The sequence below is a fragment of the Cyprinodon tularosa genome, unplaced genomic scaffold (assembly GCF_016077235.1).
Source record: "Cyprinodon tularosa strain WSP-4 unplaced genomic scaffold, ASM1607723v1 ctg1443, whole genome shotgun sequence".
Lineage (NCBI taxonomy): Eukaryota > Metazoa > Chordata > Actinopteri > Cyprinodontiformes > Cyprinodontidae > Cyprinodon > Cyprinodon tularosa.
In genome coordinates this window covers 32,988-51,123 of record NW_024038269.1, presented here as the reverse complement: position 1 = coordinate 51,123, position 18,136 = coordinate 32,988, and the positions used below count along the sequence as shown (strand labels likewise).

General features: G+C 60.0%; 1 protein-coding gene across 1 annotated transcript in view; it reads right to left on the bottom strand.

The window, feature by feature from the left end:
* Positions 1-639: 639 nt before the first annotated feature.
* The window catches only part of LOC119779245 (contactin-associated protein-like 2), a 48,532-nt gene continuing 31,035 nt past the window's right edge, over positions 640-18,136 (bottom strand). Inside the window, exons 18-21 of the mRNA XM_038278831.1 lie at positions 8,858-9,094; positions 8,561-8,782; positions 8,358-8,491; positions 640-813 (exon numbers count right to left, since the gene is read on the bottom strand). Coding sequence (XP_038134759.1) covers positions 655-813; positions 8,358-8,491; positions 8,561-8,782; positions 8,858-9,094 — 752 coding nt within the window. The 3' untranslated portion in view covers positions 640-654. The remainder of the gene's footprint in view (positions 814-8,357; positions 8,492-8,560; positions 8,783-8,857; positions 9,095-18,136) is intronic.

Genomic DNA, 18,136 nt, shown 5'->3' with positions numbered 1-18,136 from the left:
GAAGGTAAAGCTGCGTTCAGACCGGCGCAGCGACTGCGGTGGATTCACAGAATCCCAGTTCAAACCGAGCGGTGAGAGCGTCCACTGCCCCTCCCCCACCTGCTGCTCCTAGATGGAGCATGGAGAGAGAGGAGCGGTGATCCCTGAAGATGAAACCTGCTGAACTTTTCTGTAAAATTGGGACCTAGCAGCCAATCAGGGACCGGAGAAGCTTTTTCACTTCACATGGAGGAAATAACGTTAAAGGTGGAAATAAGGGATGCTCTGCAGAGGACTTTAGGCGGTCTTTAATCCTAGAAGGACCGTTGATCATCCGCCCTCACCTCCAGCATGGAGCCCGGTCTGCCTCCGCCCACTGCCCAGGATCTGGGCTTTCTGAGGGGGGAGATTTACCAGGAAGTCCTGCTGAATCAGAGCTGCTCTGCATGAACCAAAGTGGATGTTTTGTTCTCCCCCGGTGGGGTTTAAAGGTTGTTCGTAGGGAAGCAGCAGTCTGTGATGCTCAGTAAAATGCGGTGAACTCCCTGTGGGACTCAGAAATCACCAAGGTAACCGCAGTGAGTCTGAATTCACCTTAACAGGTGAGGTTTGAGCATCTCTGCAGAACCACGAGGCAGAGAGACTAACATGGATGACTAGAAGCAAAGCAGAGGCTCACAGAAGCTTTAAGATATTAAACATCAACCATCCAGCTTCACTCGTTTCACCAGCAAACTCACCGTAGACCTTTCCAAGGAAGATGCTTTTCACCAGGTGGAAGCGTGCGTCAGAAGCCTCTGGGAGGGTGAATGTGGACATGGGGTAGTGATCCAGCTGGAAGCAACAATCAGACAAAAGGAAAAGATCATTCAAAGTTTAAAGGCAGAAGATAAAAACTTTGTGATCTCCTGATTTCTAAATCAATCAATTGATTTAATCAAAGGAAAGTCAATTCAGTTCAGAGGCTAAACTTTGACCTCTGACCTCCGGCTAACCGGAGTTCAGGGTCGGGGAGGAGGTCCTACCCCAAGATGACTTTAACGATCTACCGGTCTTTTCCACAAATAAGGGAAAGAAGGGAGAGCCAGAGGAGACTAAGGGGGAGACCCAGAGGAGACCCAGAGGAGACCCAGAGGAGACCCAGAGGGAGACCCAGAGGAGACCCAGAGGAGACCCAGAGGAGACCCAGAGGGAGACCCAGAGGGAGACCCAGAGGAGACCCAGAGGAGACCCATAGGAGACCCAGAGGGAGACCCAGAGGAGACCCAGAGGAGACCCAGAGGGAGACCCAGAGGAGACCCAGAGGAGACCCAGAGGGAGACCCAGAGGGAGACCCAGAGGAGACCCAGAGGGAGACCCAGAGGAGACCCAGAGGGAGACCCAGAGGAGACCCAGAGGAGACCCATAGGAGACCCAGAGGGAGACCCAGAGGAGACCCAGAGGAGACCCAGAGGGAAACCCAGAGGGAGACCCAGAGGAGACCCAGAGGGAGACCCAGAGGAGACCCAGAGGGAGACCCAGAGGAGACCCAGAGGGAGACCCAGAGGAGACCCAGAGGGAGACCCAGAGGAGACCCAGAGGGAGACCCAAAGGAGACCCAGAGGAGACCCAGAGGAGACCCAGAGGGAGACCCAGAGGAGACCCAGAGGAGACCCAGAGGAGACCCAGAGGAGACCCAGAGGGAGACCCAGAGGAGACCCAGAGGAGACCCAGAGGGAGACCCAGAGGAGACCCAGAGGAGACCCAGAGGGAGACCCAGAGGAGACCCAGAGGGAGACCCAGAGGAGACCCAGAGGAGACCCAGAGGGAGACCCAGAGGAGACCCAGAGGAGACTAAGGGGGATACCCAGAGGGAGAACCAGAGGGAGACCAAGATGAGACCCAGAGGAGACCCAGATGAGACCCAGAGGAGACTAAGGGGGAGACCCAGAGGAAGACCCAGAGGGAGACACAGAGGACATCCAGAGGGAGAACCAGAGGAGACCCAGAGGAGACCCAGAGAGAACCCAGAGGGAGAACCAGAGGAGACCCAGAGGGAACCCAGAGGAGACCCAGAGGAGACCCAGAGCGAGACCCAGAGGGAGACCCAGAGGAGACCCAGAGGAGACCCAGAGGGAGACCCAGAGGGAGACCCAGAGGAGACCCAGAGGAGACCCAGAGGGAGACCCAGAGGAGACCCAGAGGAGACCCAGAGGAGACCCAGAGGGAGACCCAGAGGGAGACCCAGAGGGAGACCCAGAGGAGACCCAGAGGAGACCCAGAGGGAGACCCAGAGGAGACCCAGAGGAGACCCAGAGCGAGACCCAGAGGGAGACCCAGAGGAGACCCAGAGGAGACCCAGAGGGAGACCCAGAGGAGACCCAGAGGAGACCCAGAGGGAGACCCAGAGGAGACCCAGAGGAGACCCAGAGGAGACCCAGAGCGAGACCCAGAGGGAGACCCAGAGGAGACCCAGAGGAGACCCAGAGGAGACCCAGAGCGAGACCCAGAGGGAGACCCAGAGGAGACCCAGAGGGAGACCCAGAGGAGACCCAGAGGAGACCCAGAGGAGACCCAGAGGAGACCCAGAGGAGACCCAGAGGGAGACCCAGAGGAGACCCAGAGGAGACCCAGAGGAGACCCAGAGGAGACCCAGAGGAGACCCAGAGGAGACCCAGAGGAGACCCAGAGGGAGACCCAGAGGAGACCCAGAGGAGACCCAGAGGGAGACCCAGAGGAGACCCAGAGGAGACCCAGAGGAGACCCAGAGGGAGACCCAGAGGGAGACCCAGAGGGAGACCCAGAGGAGACCCAGAGGAGACCCAGAGGGAGACCCAGAGGAGACCCAGAGGAGACCCAGAGGGAGACCCAGAGGAGACCCAGAGGAGACTAAGGGGGAGACCCAGAGGAGACCCAGAGGAGACCCAGAGGAGACCCAGAGGAGACCCAGAGGGAGACCCAGAGGAGACCCAGAGGAGACCCAGAGGGAGACCCAGAGGAGACCCAGAGGAGACCCAGAGGAGACTAAGGGGGAGACCCAGAGGAGACCCAGAGGAGACCCAGAGGAGACCCAGAGGAGACCCAGAGTGAGACCCAGAGGAGACCCAGAGGAGACCCAGAGGAGACCCAGAGGGAGACCCAGAGGAGACCCAGAGGGAGACCCAGAGGAGACCCAGAGGAGACCCAGAGGGAGACCCAGAGGAGACCCAGAGGAGACCCAGAGGGAGACCCAGAGGAGACCCAGAGGAGACCCAGAGGGAGACCCAGAGGGAGACCCAGAGGAGACCCAGAGGAGACCCAGAGGGAGACCCAGAGGAGACCCAGAGGGAGACCCAGAGGAGACCCAGAGGAGACCCAGAGGGAGACCCAGAGGAGAAACAGAGGAGACCCAGAGGAGACCCAGAGGAGACCCAGAGGGAGACCCAGAGGAGACCCAGAGGAGACCCAGAGGGAGACCCAGAGGGAGACCCAGAGGAGACCCAGAGGAGACCCAGAGGGAGACCCAGAGGAGACCCAGAGGAGACCCAGAGGGAGACCCAGAGGAGACCCAGAGGAGACCCAGAGGAGACCCAGAGGGAGACCCAGAGGAGACCCAGAGGAGACCCAGAGGAGACCCAGAGGGAGACCCAGAGGGAGACCCAGAGGAGACCCAGAGGGAGACCCAGAGGAGACCCAGAGGAGACTAAGGGGGATACCCAGAGGGAGACCCAGAGGGAGACCCAGATGAGACCCAGAGGAGACTAAGGGGGAGACCCAGAGGAAGACCCAGAGGAAGACCCAGAGGGAGACCCAGAGGAGACCCAGAGGGAGACCCAGAGGAGACCCAGAGGAGACCCAGAGGGAGACCCAGAGGAGACCCAGAGGGAGACCCAGAGGAGACCCAGAGGAGACCCAGAGCGAGACCCAGAGGGAGACCCAGAGGAGACCCAGAGGAGACCCAGAGGGAGACCCAGAGGAGACCCAAAGGAGACCCAGAGGAGACCCAGAGGAGACCCAGAGGGAGACCCAGAGGAGACCCAGAGGGAGACCCAGAGGAGACCCAGAGGAGACCCAGAGGGAGACCCAGAGGAGACCCAGAGGAGACCCAGAGGAGACCCAGAGCGAGACCCAGAGGGAGACCCAGAGGAGACCCAGAGGAGACCCAGAGGAGACCCAGAGGAGACCCAGAGGGAGACCCAGAGGAGACCCAGAGGAGACCCAGAGCGAGACCCAGAGGGAGACCCAGAGGAGACCCAGAGGGAGACCCAGAGGAGACCCAGAGGAGACTAAGGGGGATACCCAGAGGGAGAACCAGAGGGAGACCCAGATGAGACCCAGAGGAGACCCAGATGAGACCCAGAGGAGACTAAGGGGGAGACCCAGAGGAAGACCCAGAGGGAGACACAGAGGAGACCCAGAGGGAGACCCAGAGAGAACCCAGAGGGAGAACCAGAGGAGACCCAGAGGGTACCAAGAGGGAGAACCAGAGGAGACCCAGAGGAGACCCAGAGAGAACCCAGAGGGAGAACCAGAGGAGACCCAGAGGGAGAACCAGAGGAGACCCAGAGGGAGACCCAGAGGGAGAACCAGAGGAGACCCAGAGGGAGACCCAGAGGAGACCCAGAGGGAGACCCAGAGGGAGACCCAGAGGGAGAACCAGAGGAGACCCAGAGGAGACCCAGAGGGAGACCCAGAGGAGACCCAGAGGAGACCCAGAGGGAGACCCAGAGGAGACCCAGAGGGAGACCCAGAGGAGACCCAGAGGGAGACCCAGAGGAGACCAAGAGGAGACCCAGAGGGAGACCCAGAGGAGACCCAGAGGAGACCCAGAGGGAGACCCAGAGGAGACCCAGAGGGAGACCCAGAGGAGACCCAGAGGAGACTAAGGGGGATACCCAGAGGGAGAACCAGAGGGAGACCCAGATGAGACCCAGAGGAGACTAAGGGGGAGACCCAGAGGAAGACCCAGAGGGAGACACAGAGGACATCCAGAGGGAGAACCAGAGGAGACCCAGAGGAGACCCAGAGAGAACCCAGAGGGAGAACCAGAGGAGACCCAGAGGGAACCCAGAGGGAGAACCAGAGGAGACCCAGAGGGAGACCCAGAGGGAGAACCAGAGGAGACCCAGAGGGAGACCCAGAGGAGACCCAGAGGGAGACCCAGAGGGAGAACCAGAGGAGACCCAGAGGAGACCCAGAGGAGACCCAGAGGGAGACCCAGAGGACACCCAGAGGGAGACCCAGAGGAGACCCAGAGGGAGACCCAGAGGGAGACCCAGAGGAGACCCAGAGGAGACCCAGAGGGAGACCCAGAGGAGACCCAGAGGGAGACCCAGAGGAGACCCAGAGGGAGACCCAGAGGGAGACCCAGAGGAGACTAAGGGGGAGACCCAGAGGAGACTCAGGGGGAGACCCAGAGGAGACCCAGAGGAAGACCCAGAGGGAGACCCAGAGGGAGACCCAGAGGAGACTAAGGGGGAGACCCAGAGGAGACCCAGAGGGAGACCCAGAGGAGACCCAGAGGAGACCCAGAGGGAGACCCAGAGGAGACCCAGAGGAGACCCAGAGGGAGACCCAGAGGGAGAACCAGAGGAGACCCAGAGGGAGACCCAGAGGAGACCCAGAGGGAGACCCAGAGGAGACCCAGAGGGAGACCCAGAGGAGACCCAGAGGGAGACCCAGAGGAGACCCAGAGGGAGACCCAGAGGAGACCAAGAGGAGACCCAGAGGGAGACCCAGAGGAGACCCAGAGGAGACCCAGAGGGAGACCCAGAGGAGACCCAGAGGGAGACCCAGAGGAGACCCAGAGGGAGACCCAGAGGAGACCCAGAGGAGACTAAGGGGGATACCCAGAGGGAGAACCAGAGGGAGACCCAGATGAGACCCAGATGAGACCCAGAGGAGACTAAGGGGGAGACCCAGAGGAAGACCCAGAGGGAGACACAGAGGACATCCAGAGGGAGAACCAGAGGAGACCCAGAGGAGACCCAGAGAGAACCCAGAGGGAGAACCAGAGGAGACCCAGAGGGAACCCAGAGGGAGAACCAGAGGAGACCCAGAGGGAGACCCAGAGGGAGAACCAGAGGAGACCCAGAGGGAGACCCAGAGGAGACCCAGAGGGAGACCCAGAGGGAGAACCAGAGGAGACCCAGAGGAGACCCAGAGGAGACCCAGAGGGAGACCCAGAGGAGACCCAGAGGGAGACCCAGAGGAGACCCAGAGGGAGACCCAGAGGGAGACCCAGAGGAGACCCAGAGGAGACCCAGAGGGAGACCCAGAGGAGACCCAGAGGGAGACCCAGAGGAGACCCAGAGGAGACCCAGAGGGAGACCCAGAGGGAGAACCAGAGGAGACCCAGAGGGAGACCCAGAGGAGACCCAGAGGGAGACCCAGAGGGAGAACCAGAGGAGACCCAGAGGAGACCCAGAGGAGACCCAGAGGGAGACCCAGAGGAGACCCAGAGGGAGACCCAGAGGAGACCCAGAGGAGACCCAGAGGGAGACCCAGAGGAGACCCAGAGGGAGACCCAGAGGAGACCCAGAGGAGACTAAGGGGGATACCCAGAGGGAGAACCAGAGGGAGACCCAGATGAGACCCAGAGGAGACTAAGGGGGAGACCCAGAGGAAGACCCAGAGGGAGACACAGAGGACATCCAGAGGGAGAACCAGAGGAGACCCAGAGGAGACCCAGAGAGAACCCAGAGGGAGAACCAGAGGAGACCCAGAGGGAACCCAGAGGGAGAACCAGAGGAGACCCAGAGGGAGACCCAGAGGGAGAACCAGAGGAGACCCAGAGGGAGACCCAGAGGAGACCCAGAGGGAGACCCAGAGGGAGAACCAGAGGAGACCCAGAGGAGACCCAGAGGAGACCCAGAGGGAGACCCAGAGGAGACCCAGAGGGAGACCCAGAGGAGACCCAGAGGGAGACCCAGAGGGAGACCCAGAGGAGACCCAGAGGAGACCCAGAGGGAGACCCAGAGGAGACCCAGAGGGAGACCCAGAGGAGACCCAGAGGGAGACCCAGAGGGAGACCCAGAGGAGACTAAGGGGGAGACCCAGAGGAGACTCAGGGGGAGACCCAGAGGAGACCCAGAGGAAGACCCAGAGGGAGACCCAGAGGGAGACCCAGAGGAGACTAAGGGGGAGACCCAGAGGAGACCCAGAGGGAGACCCAGAGGAGACCCAGAGGAGACCCAGAGGGAGACCCAGAGGAGACCCAGAGGAGACCCAGAGGGAGACCCAGAGGGAGAACCAGAGGAGACCCAGAGGGAGACCCAGAGGAGACCCAGAGGGAGACCCAGAGGAGACCCAGAGGGAGACCCAGAGGAGACCCAGAGGGAGACCCAGAGGAGACCCAGAGGGAGACCCAGAGGAGACCAAGAGGAGACCCAGAGGGAGACCCAGAGGAGACCCAGAGGAGACCCAGAGGGAGACCCAGAGGAGACCCAGAGGGAGACCCAGAGGAGACCCAGAGGGAGACCCAGAGGAGACCCAGAGGAGACTAAGGGGGATACCCAGAGGGAGACCCAGAGGAGACCCAGAGGAGAACCAGAGGGAGACCCAGAGGGAGACCCAGAGGAGACCCAGAGGAGACCCAGAGGAGAACCAGAGGAAGACCCAGAGGGAGACCCAGAGGAGACCCAGAGGGAGACCCAGAGGAGACCCAGAGGAGACCCAGAGGGAGACCCAGAGGAGACCCAGAGGGAGACCCAGAGGAGACCCAGAGGGAGACCCAGAGGAGAACCAGAGGGAGACCCAGAGGAGACCCAGAGCGAGACCCAGAGGAGACTAAGGGGGAGACCCAGAGGGAGACCCAGAGGAGACTCAAGGGGAGACCCAGAGAGAGACCCAGAGGGAGACCCAGAGGAGACTCAGGGGGAGACCCAGAGGGAGACCCAGAGGAGACTCAGGGGGAGACCCAGAGGGAGACCCAGAGGAGACTCAGGGGGAGACCCAGAGGGAGACCCAGAGGAGACTCAGGGGGAGACCCAGAGGGAGACCCAGAGGAGACTAAGGGGAAGACCCAGAGGGAGACCAAGAGGAGACTCAGGGGGAGACCCAGAGGAGACTCAGGGGGAGACCAAGAGGAGACTAAGGGGGAGACCCAGAGGAGACTAAGGGGGAGACCCAGAGGAGACTCAGGGGGAGACCCAGAGGGAGACCCAGAGGAGACTCAGGGGGAGACCCAGAGGGAGACCCAGAGGAGACTAAGGGGGAGACCCAGAGGAGACTCAGGGGGAGACCCAGAGGGAGACCCAGAGGAGACTCAGGGGGAGACCCAGAGGAGACTCAGGGGGAGACCCAGAGGAGACTAAGGGGGAGACCCAGAGGAGACTCAGGGGGAGAACCAGAGGACTCAATTGAGGGACTATGTTTCTAGGCTGACCTGCGGACGCTTTCGACTGAATGGAGGCACTAACCTGGAGATGGATCTCCCTCAAGCGTCTGGTAATGTTTACGAAGTGGGGCTGTCCATTGGCCATGTTGCGATGATCAATATCAATGGTGTAAGGTTCTGGTAGTCCGCCGAGGCTGTACCGGACCTGGAGAGAGCCTACACACAGGGACAATGATGACGCCTCAGGGTTTTATAAACTGATTAAAACTGCGTAGTGTTGCCCACCATTGTGTCGCAGCACCACGGCCATGTAGTCCCGAGACCTTGAACTGATGTACACCAGGATGCTGGGAGCGCTGTGCGTGCTAAAGCTGAAGACCAGCTCCTCCTGCGTGAGGTTGGCTTCACCTAAACGACCAACATTTAGGTCCCCCTGTGGGGATGCACCATGATCGGACAGGAAATCGTAACGCACCAGGGTTCCTGCTTCAAAATAGCCTCCAACATCTGCACAAAAAGAGACGGGGGAATCAAACAGGTCTAATTATGGACACACCTGTAGGGAAAGGTAACAGACGGTACCGTCGGTGCAGAAGGGTCCATCGTAGGCAGTGAGAGAGCAATCACAGGAGAATCCGTTATATCGCTCCACACACTTCCCTCCGTTCCTGCATTGCATCCTGTAGCTGCTGCAGTGGCCCTGGCAGCCAGGCTTCACCCCTGGAGTCACCTCAGCCCTGTTCTCCAGGTCCAAGAGGACGCCATTTATCTTCAGAGCCCTCATGCAGCCGAGGAAGCCCCTCTGACCGTTCAGAGCACCTGGTGGCGGCACAGACAAAGGAGTTTGGAGCCGACCAAAGAACAAAGCTTAAAGCAGTTTCATGATGTCATTAAAGTCAAAAATAAGTACTCTGCCCAATTTAGCATGTCGGCTAAATAAAAAAACATTTTTACATAAATTCTGAAATTCCTTTGGTTTTTCTTAATGAACAGCAAATGTACTAAAACACTCTCCTTATATATTTTAGACCTGTTTTACTTCATAGCTTCCAGTGTCGTATAAATGCAAAAGTGTCGAACAAAAAAATAAAAATAAATAACTATTGCGGTTATGCCGTAGGACATTACATCGATTTCGGACATTGCTGACTAGTTTCCAAAGCTCTAGAAGGGTCACAGAACACTCTATAAGACACTCTCACAGAGACGTGGCATCCTGCCCCCACTGCCCTCGGGGGCATCTACCCACAAACATTAAAGCTCTTTATCCGCGGATTCCAGAGAGAGCGGGACGCCACAACATTCCATCCCTCACCCCTGCTTAAGTTCAGTACTCCTTAAAACAGGCGAGCCGAAGACACACAGAGAAAAACAGCCTGACCTAAAGCCAGGCATCCACTGCGCCATACTTTCAATCTTTGAACGCAGCTACAACTCAAACAGTACGACGAAACTGCAGGGTTAAAAGTTCACCGATCATAATGCATGTTCTTACAGCCCGCGGCTCTAATACAATCTAGCTGCTCACACTCTACGTCCAAATACCAACAGTTGGACTCTGCTATTGTTCAAACAATGTCTCAATATGGGTTTAAACACTAATTTTAAATTAATATCTTTGTATTTGTTATATGCTAACTATATTTTAACTGCTAAAATATTTGAAAGCTAGCTAGCTGCTAGCTCCATTGTTTTAATGACCAAATGTCGCTAAACAATGTAAAAGACTTCTAACGCCGGATGTTTACATGGAAACCATCATTTATCATTTATAAATAATTTCAGAAAATATGATTTCATCAAATCCTGCTTTATTTTCCCCCTCGGGTTTTCATTGTGAGCTGGTTTAAACTACGGCTCATCAAACTCAGCTGCTTTAGTAGGGGAAGAAGCAGGAACAAAATCTGCTGGGCCCCAAACTGGCGGCCCCTTGGCTTCCCCAAGGGCCCGATGTGTCAGGGGCCTGCCCTGCCCTAGCCCAACATGCAGGGGAACAGGTTAGACTCACTGCCAGCATAGGGCCGTACTCCTGCCCTGCTTCTACAGGGACCGCATGGCCCCCAGCAAAGGGACCGCATGGCCGCTAGCAAAGTGACCGCATGGTCCCTAGCAAAGGGACAGCATGGCCCGTAGCAAAGGGACAGCATGGCCCCCAGCAAAGGGACAGCATGGCCCCCAGCAAAGGGACCGCATGGCCCCCAGCAAAGGGACAGCATGGCCCCCAGCAAAGGGACCGCATGGCCCGTAGCAAAGGGACCGCATGGCCCCCAGCAAAGAGACAGCATGGCCCCCAGCAAAGGGACCGCATGGCCCCTAGCAAAGGGACAGCATGGCCCCCAGCAAAGGGACCGCATGGCCCCTAGCAAAGGGACAGCATGGCCCCCAGCAAAGGGACAGCATGGCCCCCAGCAAAGAGACAGCATGGCCCCCAGCAAAGGGACCGCATGGCCCCTAGCAAAGGGACAGCATGGCCCCCAGCGAAGGGACAGCATGGCCCCCAGCAAAGAGACATCATGGCCCCCAGCAAAGGGACCACATGGCCCCTTTGCTAGGGGCATGGCCCCCAGCAAAGGGACAGCATGGCCCCCAGCAAAGAGACAGCATGGCCCCCAGCAAAGGGACCGCATGGCCCCTAGCAAAGGGACAGCATGGCCCCCAGCAAAGGGACAGCATGGCCCCTAGGAAAGGGACCGCATGGCCCCCAGCAAAGGGACTGCATGGCCCCCAGCAAAGGGACCGCATGGCCCCCAGCAAAGGGACCGCATGGCCCCCAGCAAAGGGACCGCATGGCCCCTAGCAAAGGGACTGCATGGCCCCCCAGCAAAGGGACCGCATGGCCCCTAGCAAAGGGACCACATGGCCCGTAGCAAAGGGACAGCATGGCCCCCAGCAAAGGGACCGCATGGCCCCTAGCAAAGGGACCGCATGGCCCCTAGAAAAGGGACTGCATGGCCCCCAGCAAATAGACCGCATGGCCCCTCGAAAAGGGACCGCATGGCCCGTAGCAAAGGGACTGCATGGCCCCCAGCAAAGGGACCGCATGGCCCCTAGAAAAGGGACCACATGGCCCGTAGCAAAGGGACCGCATGGCCCCCAGCAAAGGGACCACATGGCCCGTAGCAAAGGGACCGCATGGCCCCGGCAAAGGGACCGCATGGCCCCTAGAAAAGGGACTGCATGGCCCCTAGCAAAGGGACCGCATGGCCCCTAGAAAAGGGACCGCATGGCCCCTAGCAAAGAGACCGCATGGCCCCTATAAAAGGGAATGCATGGCCCCTAGCAAAGGGACCACATGGCCCGTAGCAAAGGGACAGCATGGCCCCCAGCAAATGGGCCGCATGGCCCCTAGAAAAGGGACCGCATGGCCCCTAGCAAAGGGAACGCATGGCCCCCAGCAAAGGGACCGCATGGCCCGTAGCAAAGGGACAGCATGGCCCCTAGAAAAGGGACTGCATGGCCCCTAGCAAAGGGACCACATGGCCCCTAGCAAAGAGACCGCATGGCCCCCAGCAAATGGACCGCATGGCCCCTAGCAAAGGGACCGCATGGCCCCTAGCAAAGGGACCACATGGCCCCTAGCAAAGGGACTGCATGGCCCCTAGCAAAGGGACCACATGGCCCCTAGAAAAGGGACTGCATGGCCCCTAGCAAAGGGACCGCATGGCCCCTAGAAAAGGGACTGCATGGCCCCTAGAAAAGGGACTGCATGGCCCCCAGCAAATAGACCGCATGGCCCCTCGAAAAGGGACCGCATGGCCCGTAGCAAAGGGACTGCATGGCCCCCAGCAAAGGGACCGCATGGCCCCTAGAAAAGGGACCACATGGCCCGTAGCAAAGAGACCGCATGGCCCCCAGCAAAGGGACCACATGGCCCGTAGCAAAGGGACCGCATGGCCCCGGCAAAGGGACCGCATGGCCCCTAGAAAAGGGACTGCATGGCCCCTAGCAAAGGGACCGCATGGCCCCTAGAAAAGGGACCGCATGGCCCCTAGCAAAGAGACCGCATGGCCCCTAGAAAAGGGAATGCATGGCCCCTAGCAAAGGGACCACATGGCCCGTAGCAAAGGGACCGCATGGCCCCCAGCAAATGGGCCGCATGGCCCCTAGAAAAGGGACCGCATGGCCCCTAGCAAAGGGACCGCATGGCCCCCAGCAAAGGGACCGCATGGCCCGTAGCAAAGGGACAGCATGGCCCCTAGAAAAGGGACTGCATGGCCCCTAGCAAAGGGACCACATGGCCCCTAGCAAAGAGACCGCATGGCCCCCAGCAAATGGACCGCATGGCCCCTAGCAAAGGGACCGCATGGCCCCTAGCAAAGGGACCACATGGCCCCTAGCAAAGGGACTGCATGGCCCCTAGCAAAGGGACCACATGGCCCCTAGAAAAGGGACTGCATGGCCCCTAGCAAAGGGACCGCATGGCCCCTAGAAAAGGGACTGCATGGCCCCTAGAAAAGGGACTGCATGGCCCCCAGCAAATAGACCGCATGGCCCCTCGAAAAGGGACCGCATGGCCCGTAGCAAAGGGACTGCATGGCCCCCAGCAAAGGGACCGCATGGCCCCTAGAAAAGGGACCACATGGCCCGTAGCAAAGAGACCGCATGGCCCCCAGCAAAGGGACCACATGGCCCGTAGCAAAGGGACCGCATGGCCCCGGCAAAGGGACCGCATGGCCCCTAGAAAAGGGACTGCATGGCCCCTAGCAAAGGGACCGCATGGCCCCTAGAAAAGGGACCGCATGGCCCCTAGCAAAGAGACCGCATGGCCCCTAGAAAAGGGAATGCATGGCCCCTAGCAAAGGGACCACATGGCCCGTAGCAAAGGGACCGCATGGCCCCCAGCAAATGGGCCGCATGGCCCCTAGAAAAGGGACCGCATGGCCCCTAGCAAAGGGACCGCATGGCCCCCAGCAAAGGGACCGCATGGCCCGTAGCAAAGGGACAGCATGGCCCCTAGAAAAGGGACTGCATGGCCCCTAGCAAAGGGACCACATGGCCCCTAGCAAAGAGACCGCATGGCCCCCAGCAAATGGACCGCATGGCCCCTAGCAAAGGGACCGCATGGCCCCTAGCAAAGGGACCACATGGCCCCTAGCAAAGGGACCACATGGCCCCTAGCAAAGGGACCACATGGCCCCTAGCAAAGGGACTGCATGGCCCCTAGCAAAGGGACCACATGGCCCCTAGAAAAGGGACTGCATGGCCAGTAGCAAAGGGACTGCATGGCCCCTAGCAAAGGGACCACACAGCCCCTAGAAAAGGGACCGCATGGCCCGTAGCAAAGGGACTGCATGGCCCCTAGAAAAGGGACCGCATGGCCCCTAGAAAAGGGACTGCATTGCCCCTAGAAAAGGGACTGCATGGCCCCTAGAAAAAGGACTGCATGGCCCCCAGCAAAGGGACTGCATGGCCCCTAGCAAAGGGACCACATGGCCCCTAGAAAAGGGACCGCATGGCCCGTAGCAAAGGGACCGCATGGCCCCTAGAAAAGGGACCGCATGGCCCCTAGAAAAGGGACTGCATGGCCCCTAGAAAAAGGACTGCATGGCCCCTAGAAAACGGACTGCATGGCCCCTAGAAAAGGGACTGCATGGCCCCTAGAAAAGGGACTGCATGGCCCCTAGAAAAGGGACCGCATGGCCCCTAGAAAAGGGACTGCATGGCCCCCAGCAAAGGGACCGCATGGCCCCTAGAAAAGGGACCGCATGGCCCGTAGCAAAGGGACCGCATGGCCCGTAGCAAAGGGACCGCATGGCCCGTAGCAAAGGGACCACATGGCCCCCAGCAAAGGGACCGCATGGCCCCTAGCAAAGGGACTGCATGGCCCCTAGCAAAGGGACCACATGGCCCCTAGCAAAGGGACTGCATGGCCCGTAGCAAAGGGACTGCATGGCCCCTAGAAAAGGGACCGCATGGCCCGTAGCAAAGGGACCACATGGCCCCCAGCAAAGGGACCGCATGGCCCCCAGCAAAGGGACCGCATGGACCCTAGCAAAGGGACCACATGGCCCGTAGCAAAGGGACAGCATGGCCCCCAGCAAAGGGACCGCATGGCCCCTAGCAAAGGGACCGCATGGCCCCTAGAAAAGGGACTGCATGGCCCCCAGCAAATAGACCGCATGGCCCGTAGCAAAGGGACCGCATGGCCCCCAGCAAAGGGACCGCATGGCCCCTAGAAAAGGGACCACATGGCCCGTAGCAAAGGGACCGCATGGCCCCTAGCAAATAGACCACAAGGCCCGTAGCAAAGGGACCGCATGGCCCCGGCAAAGGGACCACATGGCCCCTAGAAAAGGGACTGCATGGCCCCTCGAAAAGGGACCGCATGGCCCGTAGCAAAGGGACCGCATGGCCCCCAGCAAAGGGACCGCATGGCCCCTAGAAAAGGGACCACATGGCCCGTAGCAAAGGGACCGCATGGCCCCCAGCAAAGGGACCACATGGCCCGTAGCAAAGGGACCACATGGCCCCGGCAAAGGGACCGCATGGCCCCTAGAAAAGGGACTGCATGGCCCCTAGCAAAGGGACCGCATGGCCCCTAGAAAAGGGACCGCATGGCCCCTAGCAAAGGGACCGCATGGCCCCTAGAAAAGGGACTGCATGGCCCCCAGCAAAGGGACCGCATGGCCCCTAGAAAAGGGAATGCATGGCCCCTAGCAAAGGGACCACATGGCCCGTAGCAAAGGGACCGCATGGCGCCCAGCAAATGGGCCGCATGGCCCCTAGAAAAGGGACCGCATGGCCCCTAGCAAAGGGACCGCATGGCCCCCAGCAAAGGGACCGCATGGCCCGTAGCAAAGGGACAGCATGGCTCCTAGAAAAGGGACTGCATGGCCCCTAGCAAAGGGACCACATGGCCCCTAGCAAAGAGACCGCATGGCCCCCAGCAAATGGACCGCATGGCCCCTAGCAAAGGGACCGCATGGCCCCTAGCAAAGGGACCACATGGCCCCTAGCAAAGGGACTGCATGGCCCCTAGCAAAGGGACCACATGGCCCCTAGAAAAGGGACTGCATGGCCCGTAGCAAAGGGACTGCATGGCCCCTAGCAAAGGGACCACATGGCCCCTAGAAAAGGGACCGCATGGCCCGTAGCAAAGGGACTGCATGGCCCCTAGAAAAGGGACCGCATGGCCCGTAGCAAAGGGACTGCATGGCCCCTAGAAAAGGGACCGCATGGCCCCTAGAAAAGGGACTGCATGGCCCCTAGAAAAGGGACTGCATGGCCCCTAGAAAAAGGACTGCATGGTCCCCAGCAAAGGGACCGCATGGCCCCTAGAAAAGGGACTGCATGGTCCCCAGCAAAGGGAACGCATGGCCCCTAGAAAAGGGACCGCATGGCCCGTAGAAAAGGGACTGCATGGCCCGTAGCAAAGGGACCGCATGGCCCCTAGAAAAGGGACTGCATGGCCCCTAGCAAAGGGACCGCATGGCCCCTAGAAAAGGGACTGCATGGCCCGTAGCAAAGGGACTGTATGGCCCCTAGAAAAGGGACTGCATGGCCCCTAGCAAAGGGACCACATGGCCCCCAGCAAAGGGACCGCATGGCCCCTAGCAAAGGGACTGCATGGCCCCTAGCAAAGGGACCACATGGCCCCTAGAAAAAGGACTGCATGGCCCGTAGCAAAGGGACTGCATGGCCCCTAGAAAAGGGACTGCATGGCCCGTAGAAAAGGGACCGCATGGCCCGTAGCAAAGGGACCGCATGGCCCCTAGAAAAAGGAATGCATGGCCCCTAGCAAAGGGACCGCATGGCCCCTAGAAAAGGGGCTGCATGACCCGTAGCAAAGGGACTGCATGGCCCCTAGAAAAGGGACTGCATGGCCCCTAGCAAAATGACCGCATGGCCCCTAGAAAAGGGACTGCATGGCCCGTAGCAAAGGGACTGCATGGCCCCTAGAAAAGGGACCGCATGGCCCCTAGAAAAGGGACTGCATGGCCCCTAGCAAAGGGACCGCATGGCCCGTAGCAAAGGGACTGCATGGCCCCTACCAAAGGGACCGCATGGCCCCCAGCAAAGGGACCGCATGGCCCCTAGCAAAGGGACCGCATGGCCCGTAGCAAAGGGACCGCATGGCCCCTAGAAAAGGGACCGCATGGCCCGTAGCAAAGGGACTGCATGGCCCCTAGAAAAGGGACTGCATGGCCCCTAGCAAAGGGACCGCATGGCCCGTAGCAAAGGGACTGCATGGCCCCTAGAAAAGGGACTGCATGGCCCCTAGCAAAGGGACCGCATGGCCCGTAGCAAAGGGACTGCATGGCCCCTAGCAAAGGCACCGCATGGCCCGTAGCAAAGGGACCGCATGGCCCCTAGCAAAGGGACCGCATGGCCCATAGCAAAGGGACCACATGGCCCCTAGAAAAGGGACTGCATGGCCCGTAGCAAAGGGACTGCATGGCCCCTAGAAAAGGGACTGCATGGCCCCTAGCAATGGGACCGCATGGCCCATAGCAAAGGGACTGCATGGCCCCTAGAAAAGGGACTGCATGGCCCGTAGCAAAGGGACTGCATGGCCCCTGGAAAAGGGACTGCATGGCCACTAGCAAAGGGACCGCATCGCCCGTAGCAAAGGGACTGCATGGCCCCTAGCAAAGGCACCGCATGGCCCGTAGCAAAGGGACCGCATGGCCCCCAGCAAAGGGACCGCATGGCCCATAGCAAAGGGACCGCATGGCCCCTAGCAAAGGGACCGCATGGCCCCTAGCAAAGGGACTGCATGGCCCGTAGCAAAGGGACTGCATGGCACCTAGAAAAGGGACTGCATGGCCCCTAGCAAAGGGACCGCATGGCCCGTAGCAAAGGGACCACATGGCCCCTAGAAAAGGGACTGCATGGCCCGTAGCAAAGGGACTGCATGGCCCCTAGCAAAGGGACCGCATGGCCCGTAGCAAAGGGACTGCATGGCCCCTAGAAAAGGGACTGCATGGCCCGTAGCAAAGGGACTGCATGGCCCCTGGAAAAGGGACTGCATGGCCCCTAGCAAAGGGACCGCATCACCCGTAGCAAAGGGACTGCATGGCCCCTAGCAAAGGCACCGCATGGCCCGTAGCAAAGGGACAGCATGGCCCCCAGCAAAGGGACCGCATGGCCCATAGCAAAGGGACCGCATGGCCCCTAGCAAAGGGACCGCATGGCCCATAGCAAAGGGACCGCATGGCCCCTAGCAAAGGGACCGCATGGCCCCCAGCAAAGGGACCACATGGCCCCTAGCAAAGGGACCGCATGGCCCCCAGCAAAGGGACTGCATGGCCCCTAGAAAAGGGACCGCATGGCCCGTAGCAAAGGGACTGCATGGCCCCCAGCAAAGGGACCGCATGGCCCATAGCAAAGGGACCGCATGGCCCGTAGCAAAGGGACCGCATGGCCCCCAGCAAAGGGACCGCATGGCCCATAGCAAAGGGACCGCATGGCCCCTAGCAAAGGGACCGCATGGCCCCCAGCAAAGGGACCGCATGGCCCCTAGCAAAGGGACTGCATGGCCCCCAGCAAAGGGACTGCATGGCCCCTAGAAAAGGGACCGCATGGCCCCTAGAAAAGGGACCGCATGGCCCCCAGCAAAGGGACTCTTGATTCCATACTCCTGAAGCGACCTCCACAGGGCACCACCAGGGACGATGTTGAATTGTCCAGGTCCCCTAATCACATGTGGACGGGTTGGACTAACTCCCATGAAACCTGGAGCTCCCTGCAGAGAGTGAAGAAGTGGCCCAAACTACATTGCTGCCCCTGGAGGTTCAACAATCAGCCGGACTCTCCAGCTCCCTGGCATAGGCATGGCTGGAGAAGATAGTTGGAACACACCCTGGGGTCCCTTCTTATGGAGTGGAACCACCACCCCAGTCTGCCAGACCTGGGCCACTG